Below are 16,501 nucleotides of genomic sequence, written 5' to 3'. Positions count from 1 at the left end.
TCTTATTACAAATGTTCCTTCGTCCCATCTCATCCCAAAAACCAAATATGCAAGACTTTAGAAATGGATTGAGAGAGAAGAAAATGGTACTAAAGGGTTAGATGGGGTGTGCTATTATTACCTAAGTTGAGCCCAATTTATTTTGGTTTATAAACTTGGCCAACTTTCACATATAGCAAACAAAAAATTTATATTTGTATGTTATAGCAAAGTTTGCATAATTGCGCTCCATAGCAAACATATAACTGTATAATTCGCTATACATATACAACTGTATAATTCGCTGGCCTAAATTGTATAGTTCGTTGGCCTCACTATACATATGCAATTGTATGATTCGCTGGCCTAAATTGTATAATTCGCTGGCCTATTTCGCTGCAATTGTATAATTCGCTGGCCTATTTCGCTACAATTGTATAATGCGTAATTGTATAATTCGCTGGCCTATTTCGCTGCAATTGTATAATTCATTGGCATATTTCACTGCAATTGTATAATGCGCTGGCCTATTTTACTGCAATATGTGTATAAAATTTGCTTTGCATACAATTGAATCGAAGTAAAATGTTTGTATATTGATAATTATAAGTGTATAGGAAGAAGATATATGTTTTTCTCTCGCTTTATACAAAAACAGAAATACAATTTATACATTTCTGTTGTATAAAGCGAGAGAAAATTGTATTTCACTGCAATTGTATAATTCGCTGGCCTTTTTCGCTGCAATATTTGTATAAAATTTGCATTTGTATACAATTGAATCGAAGTAAAATGTTTGTAAATTGTATAATTAAGTGTATAACACGAAGATATATGTTTTTGCATGTGTATATACAATTTTCTCTCGCTTTATACAAGACAGAAACACAATTTATACACTCTGTTGTATAAAGCTAGAGAGGTGAGCAGAGGGAGAGTTTTGGGAAAGAGGCGACTGGCAAACTTTGACAAACGTTTGCTATGGGGCACAATTAAATTAAACAGTAACTACTCCATTTATTTTAGGTTATTAGTTTGTTATTATATACAATTATCGCTATTAAGTTTATGACAAAGCAACAACAATATTATGGGCCTAGAACATATTACTCGAAACCTCCAACCTTGTGATGAAATTACACTTGTAAATCTTCTAGGTATTGTTACTTTTAACTAGAAAAAATGTAATTCAATATGCACAAAATGTACAAAAATAATAACATGTTTTGAAGTGTTTTGACTTTATCAACTATTCTATATAGTATAGTGTATGGAAGTTGCATATGATAATTGTATATATCAAGACTCAATCAAACTAGTAGTTATTAGCCTTTATTTTCTTTTACATATATAGTCAATAAATGAGAAAATTGAAAATGTGTGTATATATAACTAAAGAACAATAGCCAAAAAAATGTTATTGAGATTCAAATTCATGATACTACGATTTGAATTACACACTCATAATGATAATCATTCTGTCAAAGTCAATCGGAGAAACTATTACCATTGATCTTTTAAGTACTATCTAAAAATTATAAAATGGAATTTGGAAGGATAATACTTAATTTTGTGCAAGTATTATCATTTGTGGTCTAAAGAAAAAATAAATTTTTAGGGTTGAAATTGAAAAGACATGGGTAGATCCATGATGTTTTATGGGAGCATGATCATAACATGTGTATAAACCAGTTAGCACATGGAATGTTGTTGTCTCTACTCTTCAAACATATAAAAATTTGACACGAGTGAACACTTCATCCATACATTCAATTCTCCTTAACATCACGACAAACATCTCTAAACTTTTTTCTATATTTATTTCTCAAAATTACTTTTTGTTTTATCTCATAAATGTCAACCGCATTTTAAAGCTGAAATATATAAATGTTAACACATTGTTCAGAGGGTTTCTATGTATATATCGTATTACATTGAATAATATCATTGTAATGAATATAACATTACCATTCTCCTTCGATTACATAATGTCATAATGAGAAATTTATTACGTATAAAATAGAGTTACGATGAACAGGTAGAATAAAAATAAAATATAACTATTAAGCAATAAATAAAGACAAAATGAGAAAGAAACTATTAAGGTAATATGCAAGCACACCAAATATGAAACCTTTCATAGTTACCTAATGCTGAATTTAAACTATACAATACAATAAAATTTAAGTAACAATAAAAATAAATATGTATTTAAACTAACAGTACAACGTACTATAACGAGAAAAATTTATAAATGAGTAGAAACGAGTAAATATTTTATATATTTCGCTTAGATAATTAAGGAAAAATTCTTATTTTAGATTAGCATGCCTACTAATTACGCCCTAATCAAACGACAAAACGGTCTGCTACTACTACTAATGGCTGGCCCAAAGGAAGGTTAAATTTTAAAAATTTGATATAAATATAATTACAAGATGTGACATAACATGGGTGAGATTTTGGTGTTTTCCCATTTTAATAGGCAGTTGAAAAAAAATAGATAATGAGAATTATGGTAGGTACCAAATTTTTGTGGCCCAAGTTTAATGCTTGAATAATTCAAGAGTAGTAATGAGAAGATTGCTTTAGAGGTGAAAGAAGAAGTTTAAAAAAAAAAAAAAAAAGAGGCTAATAAATGGCCATCATATTTCAAAAGTAATATTGATTGTGAAGTCCTTAAATTACAAGACAACATCACATGGCATATAATCAATTATTATTGTTATGCATTTTAATTAACCAAACAATATTGATTATGGTAGGGGACCTTCTTCAATTCATTTGCAATCTAAAATTAGACCCTCTATTATCATACTCTATAAAGCAATAACATTAATTAATTGTACCTAGCTTCCTCTTCTTCTTTTTTTCATTTTTTTGGAAAATAAGAAAAGGATGGAAATTAGTACATAATTAATTACCAAGGAATATAAAGAGAGAAGGGAAAATTATAATTTTGGGGTCTTATAAAGTAGAAAAATAATGTAAATAAGGATACACAAATTCTTTTTGAGATATAAACAGGGAGGAAATAGTTTTTTTTTAAATATAATTTTTTTATATACTAATTAAAATAAAAGGAAAGTCGTTGGAGTACTTTCTTTCCCCTAATTCTCTTTGCCTTACTTCCAAAAGTACATGGTATTTATTAAGCAAAGAGGACATAGCAATTTTTATGAGAATTGGTGTTTAAGTTTATCAAATTCTAAAAAGTGTACATTTTCGAAGTTCCAAAATGATTTTCTTTGGAAAAGTTATTAGAAGAAAATGGAAAAAAAAATTATTAGATTTAAATTCAAATATTATAGCGTATTGACCTCTAATTATTTAAGCATTATCATGACATTAAAAAAATTAACATGACATGTCCTTTGAATACTTTTTGTCACTTAACTATGTGCATTTTTAACACATTGATTTTGTGTAAATACTAAATGGAAATAAGTTTTTACTGGTCCTCTCACTTTTATTTAGAAAATTTCGATTACAAGATAGAAAATACAGCAATTTCAAGAGCCTCTTTGGATTGGAAAAAAATAGTTTTTAAGTCAGAAAATAAAAAGTAAAAAACATTCTACTTTTGATTTATTTTAAAGTTATTTTTAACTTTGCCAAACACTCTTAAAAACTAAAATTAAATTTTAAAATATATTTAATCAACTTTTAAAGCAAACTCTAATCACAAACGTACCACCTAGGTAAAATATACTTGCCTGATAGTTTTTTCCAAAAAAAAAAGTAACCTCACCCTATTTTTTCATGCTTGTTAATCATTCACCATACACTATTTTAATTTCATAACAAAAAAGAAAATGAAAGAACAAATGACTTCTGAATACTGAAGTAACCAACAAAACATTGGCGCCAATCTAGGTCAAAATTTCACAAAGTTAGCTACCAGATGTCATGCTTAATTTTCTATCTCCTTTTTTCCTTTTTATGTGTCATTTTCTCAAAATATTAAAAGTAACCAGATCTCTAGGTGGGTTGGGGGCTAATCCATGAGTGAGTTTAGTCACAATAATATAATAGTATAAATTTTATAATCAACATTTAATTTCACTAAGTACTTTTCGATAACATCAAAAAAAAATCAATGATCACTAATTTTTTTTCTTAATAGTGATGTCTAAATATAATCCAAATTACAAAAGCAAAATCCAAACAAATCACTAAACATACTGAAAATTCGGCGCTTATGTCTCTGTAACTAAAATAATTATGTCTTTTTCTTGAAAGATTCCATCCCTTTATTTAGATGACATTTTTTGTCTTTTAAATTTATATTTTATTTAATTTTCTTAAGCGTGGCCAACAGACAAACCTTTCTTAATTAACCGAAAATAAATATAATTCTCCAATAAATAAATACTCTTAATGACACTGTCAATTATAACAGACAACAAAAGTCATCAAATTAAAAAAAAAAAAAGTCTTTCATGGAAAAATTAGTTTGAAGAATTTACTTTTCTTTAGGGCCCCCATTGGCAGTTTCTTAAAAGCTTTTTAGGAAGTTGTTGGAAATTTAGACCAAAAATTATTATTTGTATACAACCACCACCAAAGTCTAAAAAGCATAACTTAATGAACAAATTAAGTGGGAGGGACTACCAATTTTATTTATTTTTGGACTTTTTCCATTCACATTACTCACAAGACTAAAAAGTGTCATAATAGTCAATATGTTTCACGAGAAATTGTTTGAAAATTGAAATTAACAAACTTAAAGCAAGAGTTTTTCTTATATGAATAGTTCCGTTTCAAGACTAAGAAAATCACTCAAAAAATGTGTGGTTTATTAATTGATTTTATGCTGTAATGTGACATAAAATGAAATCAAGTAAATTAAAAAAAATATAAGCATCGACGATTTGATTAGTTTCGACAATTTACTTAAATAGTATCCTCCTTCATTTTTATTCGGAAATTCCAATTTTTTACTCTATGAAAATGTTTCAAAAGGGTACTTTTGAGTAATAAATGTTTGATACCGTGAATTTAAATTATTTGAGTTATTAGTGAATTGCAAATACGGATAACTATTTATCTCCAATATGAATAACACAATTATTTAAGAGAAGTACAATATAAGTTCCTATCAACGTCTACATTTGGCATTGTAAGAGCACATGCATGAATAGACATTACAAAATTTATTGTACTGCTCCACACCAAAAATTTAGTCATGAAAGTTTTAGCTTTTAAATAATTTATTATTTTTGTGTGAAATTTAAATCTAAAAAATATAAATAAAATTAATATAAGATACATTAAATACTTTGTTCATGAGCTTAAATCCCAGCCACTGTTAGTAGTTGGGTCTCCATCTCCTAAAATATTACTTCATGAAATATGATGATTCTGAATTGTGACGAAATAATTAATATTTTTTACTTATAGTTAAAAATTTCAATTTTAAATTTTTTTTAAGGAAATAGATATTAAAATACATAAATTTAAATTTAATCGCATTTGAAGTACCAGCTCAGAGGTGATTATGGATAAGAAAAAAGTAGCTCGATTAATAGAGGAGCCGAAAATTTTTAAGGCCGTTAGGCTATTAACTGTCAATTTGATTTATCTCTTTCCATGTTTAATGTGAACCCCACCCCCATGTAGTCTACTAGAGACTACAGTCATCACTAAAAAAGCAAAAAGCACCAAGCAAAGGCTGACCATTCTTCCATTTTTCTCTCTCCAATTTGTGCCCTTTTTTTTTTCTCTCCACAACTCGCGCCATCATTCAAGGACACATTTCACTCAACTCTCACTCCTTTAACTTTCCCCCCCTTCAACTTCACCACCAACATTGTCTTCTTGGGGTTCTCTTTTTCTTGAAATTTTTGGTAAAGTTTTCATCTTTTTCTCATTCTGTATAGCAATGAACTTAATTTCTTGATTATTATCTTTTGTGTTCAGTGCATTCTTTTGGTTCTTGGAAAATGGTAATGGTATTTTTTTTTTGTTAAAGAAAATTATGGATGCCCATATCTGGAATGTTAGGTTTTATCCTCTAGTTATGGTTCTGTTTTGGCTACTTAGTGACTGACAAGATCTTTTTTTTTTTTTTTAGTATTATGTTAGGAAATAAGAGATTCAAGTGTTCTTGGTTTATGGTTTCTCAGGCCCCTCTGCTTAATTTACTTGTATAATTAGCTTTTGATTCCCCAAGAGAAATAGCATGTTATTTCATTGTTTCTGAATTCTGTTTTTTCCTTTTTTGAGGGGGTGGGGGAGGGGGGTTTGGCAATAAAGAATTGTTCTTCTCTATTCTCTTTGTTGAAGGCTTTAATGGGCATTTTTAATCAATAGTATCTGTTTTGTAGTTTCATTTAATTTTGATTAGTGCAATTTTGAATCTGAGGTGTTCAATGTAGTATTTTCCTTTCTATATGATAGTACTTAGTTCTGTATGGAGATAGGTTGTTCATCAGTTTTCATTCTTGAAACTGTATTTTGATTTCTTGAATTCTCTTTTTTGTAGTGATTGCCTGAAGATTTGGAAGGCATATAAGCCATTGTTAATTGCTAATTTTGTTTCGGAGGGAAGGGAATACAGATTTTTTTAGTTGAACAGACAAATGGCGAAAAAGCAGCTGGATTTCAATGCACCTCTTTTATCTGTGAGGAAAATAGCATCATCTTTAACTCCCAATGAGAGGGCATTGAATAAAAAGACTGAAGATAAGGTACCACCAAGTCGACAACAATCACTACCTGTCAAAAAATCAGATTGGGAATTGAGTGAGGTGACTAAACCGGTAGCTGTTCCATTTGTGTGGGAAAAGATCCCTGGAAGACCAAAAGATGACAATGAAGCTCGAACTAGCCTTCGTGTGGAGCGTTCAAGTAGTCCTAGGCTTCCTCCAGGAAGATTGCCAGAGACTGTTCGGTTCTATTCGGGTGAAAGGCCTCGTACTCATAACATTTACAGGTCTCCAGCTGAAGGAATTCCTTGGATGGATCATGCAGCTTTACTGGATAGCCTGGTGGAAAGTATATACACAAGAGGAGATAGAGAAAGTGAGGATGATGCTTATTCTGATGGTCCTGAAACAATGTCACCTACCGAATCCTTATCCTTGAACTGCAGTGTCAGTGGTCTGAGTGGACATCAAACTTCAGATTTGCAACCATCTGGAACCTTTTCCATTGACTCCCAAACTAGAGACTTTATGATGAATCGATTCTTGCCTGCAGCAAAAGCTGTTGTGTTGGAGACGCCTCAATATGTTCATAAAAAACCAGTCTCTGCTGAACAACCGATGCCAGTCAAAAAGCTAGTCCCCGTGGAACGAAAACCTTTGGTTAAGCCATTGGAGTCTAATCCTGTCTCATATTATAGCAGCCATCCAGCTGATGCAGGAAGTGAAACTGAAGATGATGTGCCTGAGAATTCGGACAAAAAGCCAAGTAAAGGGTGGAAATTTTTCCCTCGGATTTGTGTGAAGAATTCTCTGTGCCTATTAAATCCACTGCCAGGACTGAAAGTGAAGACACGTGCTCCGACACCCTCGCCTCAAGCAGTAAAGAGAGTTTCAGGAACGAAACCAAAGATGGCCCAGAGTCCCACATCTTATGCTCATGAAGTCAAGAAATTAACTAGAAAAGCTTATAGTGGTCCTCTTGAGAAGGTAATAATCATAGTAACAGTTTCTTTTTGTCCTAAGATTAATAAGATTTGTGTTTGTTTCTAACGATCAGGTTCTTTGCAGAATGCTTGTGATACCATAAATAAACAAAGATTTCATTCTGGAGTACTGTCTCGTGAGCTGTACAAAGCTGATAATAAAAGTTTGTCCGGGCAGCTGTCTAACCCAAACGACTCATGTAAGCTAGTTGGAATCTCCCCTGGCAGGCGTTCAAGAAGTGGGGCTATATCTCCTTATCGAAATGTAGCACCCCCATCTCCTTTCAGTGAGGGTACAAGGTTTCTTGGTGTGCCAAAGGAAATGGAGAGTCTTTGGGCTAGTCGCTTTGATTCATTCCGCAAAGGTTGCTACACTGTCAAGGACAAAGCAGTACCCCAGAGAATGGGCACGGGAAAGTTTTTTGATTCGCCTAGTGAAGTAGTTGAGAAAACCTTGTACATAGATTCTGTAGCTAATGTGCAAATTTCAGCCCCTAACACTGCTTCTTTGAAACCCAAGGGAATAGTGAACTCCCCGGATAAGAATATGAAAACTCTGGTTGAAAATAGAAAAGTGCTTGAAAACTTGGCTGCCATGTCTCCTATTCAAGGTGCCAGGCACACAGATGTTCTAGAGAAAAATAGCAAACAGATTGTTAAAAAGGAGTTTTCCCTTGATCTGATTGAAGCTTCTTCCATTTCCATATCAACACACAAAGGTCCTGCTGATCAAGAGCTTTTGAAACTAAAGCAAAATGTTGATACAGTATCTGGAGCCTTAGAGTCTTCAAAAGTTCATCCTTGTGGAAATTTAGGTACAGAGAATGAAGATAACCTAAATGCAAAAGACTCAAAAGATTCTAACCTTAACTCCTTGGAATCTACTTTACCACCACCATTACCTAAATCTCCCTCTGAGTCTTGGCTTTGGCGCACGCTGCCTTCCATTCCTTTGAGAACCCCATTCTTGAGTTTTAACTCTAAGAAGCAGAATCAGAAGTCCCACACTGATGGTACCAAGTGGGAGACCATCGTGAAAACTTCTAATTTGCATAAGGATCATGTCCGTTACTCTGAGGTAACCTTCTTTTAATCTTTTAAAAGTTTTCTGTAGCAAATTTTGATGTTTGAGAAACTGGAATTTACTATTTTTGCTCCATTTTGTTTGAACAGGAACTATACACTCTTGGTTCTTGTCAGCAGAGCAAATCTTGAAGATGGATCATTCATTGAGATGAAACATCTTGTTTCTTTCGGTATAGTTTCATTGCTATCCTGAAACTACATTTCATTCCTCCTGGAATTTCCTTGTCACTATTTTAGTCTAGGTATACAAGGAACTTCTTTTTCCTATTCCACCGCAAAAGATTACTTGGTTTTGATGGTGGTGATAGTTGTAATTTTCAATATTGACATAGTAGTGGGCATGAGAATTGCTGAGTTTTTTGTGCTGATGAAAACCAGCCCTTGCCTTGAGATATGAATGAATGACATTTGATTCTATATGAAATTCTGGTATAGTATTGTTTTTTCATAATGTGGCCTTGAAGTAAAAATCTTTAGCTTTTCTGGTAATATTTGATTCAATTCTTCATCTTTTTGTCCATTAAATGAGCTAGCTCACCAATATATAACATTTTTACAAGAGCTCAGTAGTAGTAGTCCTAACCTTTTATCTGAAACAGGCTCGAGTAACGGAGTTATAAGGTTATACCATATTTGGTGCAAGAATAGCTTCATCCTATGTTCAGAGTCAAGGTCTTAAAGACGAATTCAGGATTTAGGGTTGGGACTCAGGGAGTTATGTTTAGAGTATGCATACATTTTTTCAAAAAATTCATGCGTCTATATGATACATGTCGAAAACCACGAGTGCACTTGAGTTTGAACCTGCAGTCAATAGCCTAAGCCTCCCTCCATCGCCTAGACTCGAGATATGCTTACACTATGTAATTGGTTGATGCAATAATACTGAGGTGTTAAGTTTCGGAAAAAATTAAGTCTATTTATGCATATGAGAGAACACCTTGGTCAAGAGTTAGAAACTTAAATTTGCTTGGTACGCAGGATAAAGTGAGATATTTCATGATTACCATTGGGATTAGATTTATACTCTGTTGGGTTGATGGTATAAATCATCTCGAGATAAATTTATCTTGTCAACCGAACACACAAATCTAATCCAAACTTCATCTTTGAGATACTCCATCCAACTTGGAATTATTTATTCTACATGGGAGGTGGGGTATAATTCCAAGACTACAGTCCCGCGATAATTTAGTTTCCATACCAAACGACCCCTATGAGCTTTGTGTGGCTTCACAAAGGAAAGGGAACTGTCGGGGCCTAACATGAGTCCTAGGCCCAGTCCTCAGTCAACCTATGCCAGCCCAGGTGGGATTGGATCTTATCCAAGCCCAATCAACTGGACACTTCAAATTCCTCATTGTCTTTGTCTTTGCCTTTGTACTTCAAGAAATTAAAACTATCTCACAGAATAAGAGAAATTTCGAACAGAAATTATACACTTAAATAAAAAATACATTACTCAACTTCACAATTTACCAATACCTTAGATTGAAAGAAAGAGAGCTAGAGAAGACAAAGCAAACTACAAAAATAATAACTATGCCAGTCTTAAATAAGTCTAGCTATATGAATCCACATTTCATCGGAAAAAAAAGAAGAAGAATATCCTCATTTCATCATTTAAGTTAAGAGAAAGAAGACTACAATACTCTAAAAATGATCTTTGCAGTAATATTTTAATTGTCGCTAAATATATATATATTTTAAAACAATTAACACTCTTTAATTTATAAATATTCTTAAAACTTATTGCAATACTAGATCCAATGATAATTCACTAATATCGCTAAAAACTTTAACATTCTTTATTATTATTATTATGCATATTTATTATCTGTAAAAATTATTTATCATATCCACACGTACCACTCTTCTCTTTGTATACTGTCCAGCCCAATAACACTGTCAGTGTGTTGCAGAGTGGTACGTACTTATATTACATTTTTTTCAATTAGCAAGTCAAAGAAGCTAAAAATTATTGCTTATGTCTTTACATTATTTTTCTTATTTTGTACGTCGAGAAAGAGTACAATTCCGATTTTTAAAGCTTTAAATGATCTTTGTATTCTCAATTTTTCTTAATTACAACATGCTACTTTAGAATTGACATGATTTGTTCTGGTAAAAATAACTACAAATATATAATTTTTGGTTTTACTTTCTGAAGAAAAGAGAATATTCCCACTCATATTAAATACGTGTAGCAAGATAATTAGTCCATCGTAAATATATAACAAAGAAAAATTAAGAATGAGAGAGCAACTCAGTGTATGGTAATTGGATGCGGCCTATAAAGCAAGTACTTAGGAGATCTGACTCCAATTAATTAATGTTAATTAATTGCTTGGTCAGATCTCAAGTACTCACCCTCCTACCTAGGCTGCTATCACTAAACAATAATTAACAACCTAATTAATAATAAAAGGCTTTTGTATGTTTAAGCACTCTAGCTAATTTATTAAGTAGGAAGCTAAAGAGAAAGCATTGTGTTTATATCTGATTGATCCATCCTCTTCTCATTCTTGTCATCTGAGCTTCTGCTTAATCTTAGTTGCAAATCAGGTAACCATTCTTTTTCCTCAAACCCATTCTTGTCTTCTTTCATCTGCAAAGTCAAAATTACCATTTAACTATAATGCCATAACTAATTCACAACAATGACTCGATTTAGAATATTTATTTTGACAAGATATTTCATGAGTCAATATGAATTATATATAGTCGTTAAGGTCATATTTAGAGAAAGGACAAAAAGGCCCGGACCCCTCCCAAACTTTTAGATGAACCGAATTAGGCTGATTAAAATGCGTCCAAGTTAACATATGGAGTACATAATTTTGGACCACCATTAAGTCATACCCACAAAATGAGTAATTTACAAGTCTACTACTTCGAAACAAATTTATCGATGTGATGTTTAAAGTTTCATATGACTATAATTCAATTACTTTTACTTGAACAACCGATATAAATAACTAAATAGCAAAAGTCAATGGTAGCTTTTAAACACCACATATTTGAAGATGTTTCAAAGTAGTAAATATTTGTGATTCTTTTTTTAAAAAATGGATACATGTTAAATAAGATACTTCATGAAATTTTTATGTTAAAATAGATTAAGCTAATAAATAGACGAGTCATATTTTTACCTCGATCCTGCAAGGTGTCACAAGATTTTGATCAAGGGCATTGTTTCTGCAGTTCCACTTGGAAAATGGTTGTCCCAAATTTTGTTGAAGCAAAAAATGGGAGTTTTTAGCTGTTTTCTCCTCCCACTGATTTGGGATAAACTTTTTCTGTTCAAGAAATTGGGTTGACCTAATTGGCATAATTCCATTTTGTTCAATTACTACTTGTCTTGGTGTTTGCCAGCTCTTCACTCTCAACAAATCTTCCCCTTTTTGAAACTTGCTATTAACTAAACCTCCTTGATTATCGGAAGACCATGGCAAGTACCTATATACATTAATTAAATTATTACTAGTTCGTTTCATTTTACTTGACCCATATTTAAATAGCTACGATAAATTAGTAGTTATCAAATTTAGCGTTCCAAAGCAATATATATAAGTAAAGTTAGTTATACTGTACCTGGAAAATATGTTTTTGGCCTGATATGAGGGTCTTGAAAAGGAATGGGGTTTAAGTGCACGGTTATCATAGTTAAAATTCCTTGCTAACACAATAGCACCATTCTTCATCTTGAAATCTTGTATAGGGTTATATCTTTGACCACATAAGTGGCTTCTAAAGAAATAGCTTCTTCCTTGCATTGACCTATTATTACCACGCCCTAACACTGTCAAAATTAAACACCATTAATTTAGTCGGGGTTCCAGACACCAGGTGGGAAACAAAAAGAGTATTGATGTTGAAAGGAATGAGAATTCGAAAATTAGAAAATAAATGTAGTACCTTGTCCAGATTCATCAAGTTTCTTGCTTCGATACATCTAGATCAAATTAGTAACTTATATTAATTACATTAAGAACAAAACATCAAATTATAAGTATTTCAATTGATCTATTCAAATATGACTACCTGTAGATGACTTTTTACATGAGCAATACTTAAACCTCTCACATTCATCATTTGTAGAACCAACTTAGGTGTGGCTCCTGAAAAAATAAAAAAAACTTCATCATTAAACATTAAATAAATATTTCTCGAATATATATATCTAGTTATCTTTTAGTTGACGTGACAGTATAGATATAGAGACTTACTTTCTTGACCACCAAGTCTTTCAATAGCATGAACAAAAGAACGATGAAGGTCTGGAGTCCAACGTAGCCTTGGCAATTTTGATCGAACATATTGCCTTACATTTTTCTTTTCAACATCACTACTAGTATTATAATTCCCTTCAATTTCTTTCTCATTACTATCTTCCACCTCAATCACTTCTTCTTCCTCTTCGAGTTCCCCTTTGTTGTCTTCATTCAGATTAATGGATGAAGAAGATGCTTTTTCCATAATATATTCCACTGAATTATTTTCCTCCATGACTAATTATACGTCTTGTCTTACTCAATTAATAATGCAAATGCAATCAATCAGTAACAACCCTGCATTGTGTAACATTCATTACAATATATACTAAAATACATGATTGAACTATCTACAATAGAGAATCCCGCGAACCATCGAATCTCTGTACGTAAAAGATATGTAAATTAAAAAAACTTGGTACATGCAATTTGTTTTCTAGCTAGGTATGTATGTGTATGTGTATGTGTATGTGTATGTATATGTGTATGTGTGTATTCATATATATTGTAGTGTTGTTTTCTTTATTGAAGAAATTAAAGGGGGGGCCGGGTTGTAGATGATATTCTTGATTTTGTCCCAACATTACTCTACTGGTAACTGACTATAATATATACTCTTATTAAATAATAATAACAACTATAGAATCTAACATATTTAATTTTTACAATGTTTTGTACTTAGTTACAGTCTGGGTTTTTTTGTGTGTGTGTGTCTGTGTGTGCAATAACAATATTGTACTCTTTGCCAGTGGTACAAAATATATAATTATGACAGTATCAACTGCTAGTTGGAAAATTTGAAGATTGTAAACGGCAGATATCTGCTACTAGAATTTAATGGTAATTATATTGCTAGTGTTTTATATTATTTCCCTATGGAAGTAGTAGATACATGACATAAAGAAATTTTCAGTCAAATAAAGACTGTTGAAGCTGGCAGGTTTCTTTTATGGGTCCTGGGGGGTTTACAAAAATTAAAAATCTTGGAGTTTTTCATGATGATTTTAAAATCCAACGACATTTATTCTTGTTTATTATCCTCAATACTAGGAAACTTTAACTTTGCACTGAACCACCCAAAAAACGAATAGATGTTAGAAGAAGGGTCAGACCAGAAGGATCTATTTTATTCTGAATAGTTGTTTCTACAGCTTAAACTTCTAAGTTCTTCATCAAATAACATCAAGATTCCCTTTTACAACAACATATGTATAAGAGGAAAGAAAAGGAGTAGGTATATAATTAAATTGATTAACCCTAGTTTTTTTCACATGAAAATAATCCCTAATTTTCATAAAATGCTTATGGTTGTGCTGAAACCATATTAGAATACATCCCTTTGCATCAAGAAGTCTAGCTAATATAAAGTTAAGAGAAAAAATTATCGATTTTAATCAACTTCTTACATAGTACTGTCAAGATAACAAAATGGAGAAAATTTGTTCAAAAGAAATTAAGAGAAAACAATTACCACCAAGCACATGGAAAAGATAAAAGAACTAAAAAACATAAAGGAGAAGAAACAATTTAATACCAAACTAGGTAATTAAATAGAACTAGTAATTTATATTCCTAATTAATCAAGATAAAATTAAAAAAAAAAGTTTTTCTAGATACAAACCATCAATCAGCTGCTGTCCTTAGTCTCCAAATAATTAAACTTCTATAGACAATCGATGGATCACTTGCTGAAGATGGAGTCAAACGTACCCTAATTTGGCAACGTAACAATAATAGATATGCCTCAGTTTCAAACAAGTTGATCGATGATCAAATCAACTAGATATATATATGAATCATTATTCTCCCACTGAAAAAATATATATATGAGAAGACAAGAAATTTTTCTTTGGTAGTGGGGTATATGGATGGGAGAAGAAGGTATTGTTTTCTTTTTGGGAGTTGGGAGGTTTTTGTATCATTTAACAATGGAATTAATTTTCAATGCCAATGACTTTTTTTTTTACTTAGATTAAATGCCAAAATGAATACATTTAATTTTAATAAGAAAATTAGAAGCTTGGACGTAAGACACATGAGTCCACTTGATGCTCTTTATAGTGCAATAATTCTGACAATTATATATTAATAAATAAATTATTATTATTATTATTATGGATATAGGTGAGACGACTGACTTTGTTTTGGTTAAACTTATTATATCATGTGACTTTGCCGAAAATTTATTTTATATTTTGTAAAAATCTTTTTTAGACAGTTGTACTATACCTTCTCATGTGATTATATATATCTTTTAGTTTGACCTTTGTTGAGGACTTTTACATTTTGAATGTAATGTAAACTTGTAAACTAAAATAATTCTTATTTTGTTATGTTTTATTCTATTTCAGCTAAAAGTCGTATTCATATGGCAATTGTCCAAATAGTTACTTCACTTCCTCCGTTTTAATTTACGTAATATATTTTAGATTTTAAAATTTAAATAAATTTATATTTAATTATAAATTTTTATATATCATTTGAATATCTATTATTGTGATTTAAATTACTTTTTACATTGTTTACAAATATATATATTTTATTTTAATTTTTTTTAAGATTTCATGTACAGAATCACAATCAAACTTAAATTATTTGACTCTTAAAAAATAGAACGTATCCCTATAAATTGAGTCAAAGACAGTATCTGTTGACTGTTATTATTATTATTATTATTATTATTATTATTATTATTTATTTATTTATTTACTTGAAGATGGGTGTCCCTTGTGTGTAATTATCAACCTCTTGAGAATTTGGCGTAGTCTGATTTTGGACTGGCTTAGTTTGATTTTGGTATTTATTATTATAAATATATGTTGTAATGTAATAATGAGATACTTTTATAAGTTAGACAACGAGAAAATAAACACATGATATCTTTATACTGGAAAGCAAAAATTACAATTTATATGTATTATCATGAGGATGTTTTTTTCAAACCTGTTATTTTTATTATTGAATTCATGATTTATCAAATAGTTTTTAATCTCAATTTATAGCGCACGCGTCAACTTTTTTTATGATTTAATTAGGAAAATGTTCAAATCAAAACTGTTATTCATTTCTCTACACAAATTTTTATTCTTTATTTTAAAGATAAATTGGTTAATTTCTCTTCCAACAAATTCTAATTACTTAAACATGCGGCCAGGATCTTCACGAACTATCTAGCTAGCTGCCTAAAAGTATAGGTAGGTCAAAAATGTGATTAATTCTAGCCATGATTGCTATTGGAAATATAATAATTAAGAAAATAAACAAACTTGCCACTAAATAATCCAATGTCATGTAGTCAAATATTAGAAAATTTATAGTAATTTAATGATTTGTGGAGTACTACTCACAAAATAATTATCAGAGTATTTGTATATTTTTGTAAATAATTAAACTTTAAACTTTTAATTTTGATAAAATAATATATAATCACATATATATATCTACGAAAATTAACTGTTTTAAAAGTTTGTTTTTCTTCTTCATTAAACTTCATATTTAGCATATATATATATATATATATATATATATA

At 30.8% G+C, this 16,501-nt stretch overlaps 2 protein-coding genes across 3 annotated transcripts; one reads left to right on the top strand and one right to left on the bottom strand.

Moving 5' to 3' along the window:
- Window positions 1-5,632: 5,632 nt before the first annotated feature.
- Window positions 5,633-9,149, top strand: LOC107011530. 2 transcript variants are annotated; one of them, XM_015211064.1, is made up of 4 exons: window positions 5,633-5,828; window positions 6,467-7,616; window positions 7,698-8,690; window positions 8,786-9,149. In XM_015211064.1, exons 2-4 carry the CDS (start codon window positions 6,564-6,566, stop codon window positions 8,825-8,827), a joined length of 2,088 nt encoding a protein of 695 aa, XP_015066550.1. In that variant the 5' UTR covers window positions 5,633-5,828; window positions 6,467-6,563; the 3' UTR covers window positions 8,828-9,149. The 2 variants fall into 2 exon arrangements, with proteins under 2 accessions (XP_015066550.1, XP_027770568.1); XM_027914767.1 differs by lacking the exon at window positions 5,633-5,828 and adding an exon at window positions 5,865-5,927.
- A 1,742-nt stretch (window positions 9,150-10,891) lies between these two features.
- Window positions 10,892-14,946, bottom strand: LOC107009450. The gene is made up of 7 exons (XM_015208787.2): window positions 14,594-14,946; window positions 12,928-13,269; window positions 12,743-12,819; window positions 12,617-12,653; window positions 12,293-12,500; window positions 11,851-12,157; window positions 10,892-11,306 (listed from the first exon to the last, which is right to left on the bottom strand). Exons 2-7 carry the CDS (start codon window positions 13,205-13,207, stop codon window positions 11,172-11,174), a joined length of 1,044 nt encoding a protein of 347 aa, XP_015064273.1. The 5' UTR covers window positions 13,208-13,269; window positions 14,594-14,946; the 3' UTR covers window positions 10,892-11,171.
- Between the last annotated feature and the right edge of the window lie 1,555 nt (window positions 14,947-16,501).

This window comes from Solanum pennellii, chromosome 2 (genome assembly GCF_001406875.1).
Source record: "Solanum pennellii chromosome 2, SPENNV200".
Lineage (NCBI taxonomy): Eukaryota > Viridiplantae > Streptophyta > Magnoliopsida > Solanales > Solanaceae > Solanum > Solanum pennellii.
Note: the sequence above shows the minus strand (reverse complement) of the source record. Positions and strands in the feature narration are given on the sequence as shown.

Coding starts and splice junctions, on each gene's coding strand:
- LOC107009450 (XM_015208787.2), bottom strand. CDS start 13,207: ATGGAGGAAAATAATTCAGTGGAATATATTATGGAAAAAGCATCTTCT. Junction 12,820..12,927: donor AAGACTTGGTGGTCAAGAAA/GTAAGTCTCTAT, acceptor TTATTTTTTCAG/GAGCCACACCTAAGTTGGTT. Junction 12,654..12,742: donor ATGTAAAAAGTCATCTACAG/GTAGTCATATTT, acceptor AATTTGATCTAG/ATGTATCGAAGCAAGAAACT.
- LOC107011530 (XM_015211064.1), top strand. CDS start 6,564: ATGGCGAAAAAGCAGCTGGATTTCAATGCACCTCTTTTATCTGTGAGG. Junction 7,617..7,697: donor ATAGTGGTCCTCTTGAGAAG/GTAATAATCATA, acceptor GGTTCTTTGCAG/AATGCTTGTGATACCATAAA. Junction 8,691..8,785: donor ATCATGTCCGTTACTCTGAG/GTAACCTTCTTT, acceptor TTGTTTGAACAG/GAACTATACACTCTTGGTTC.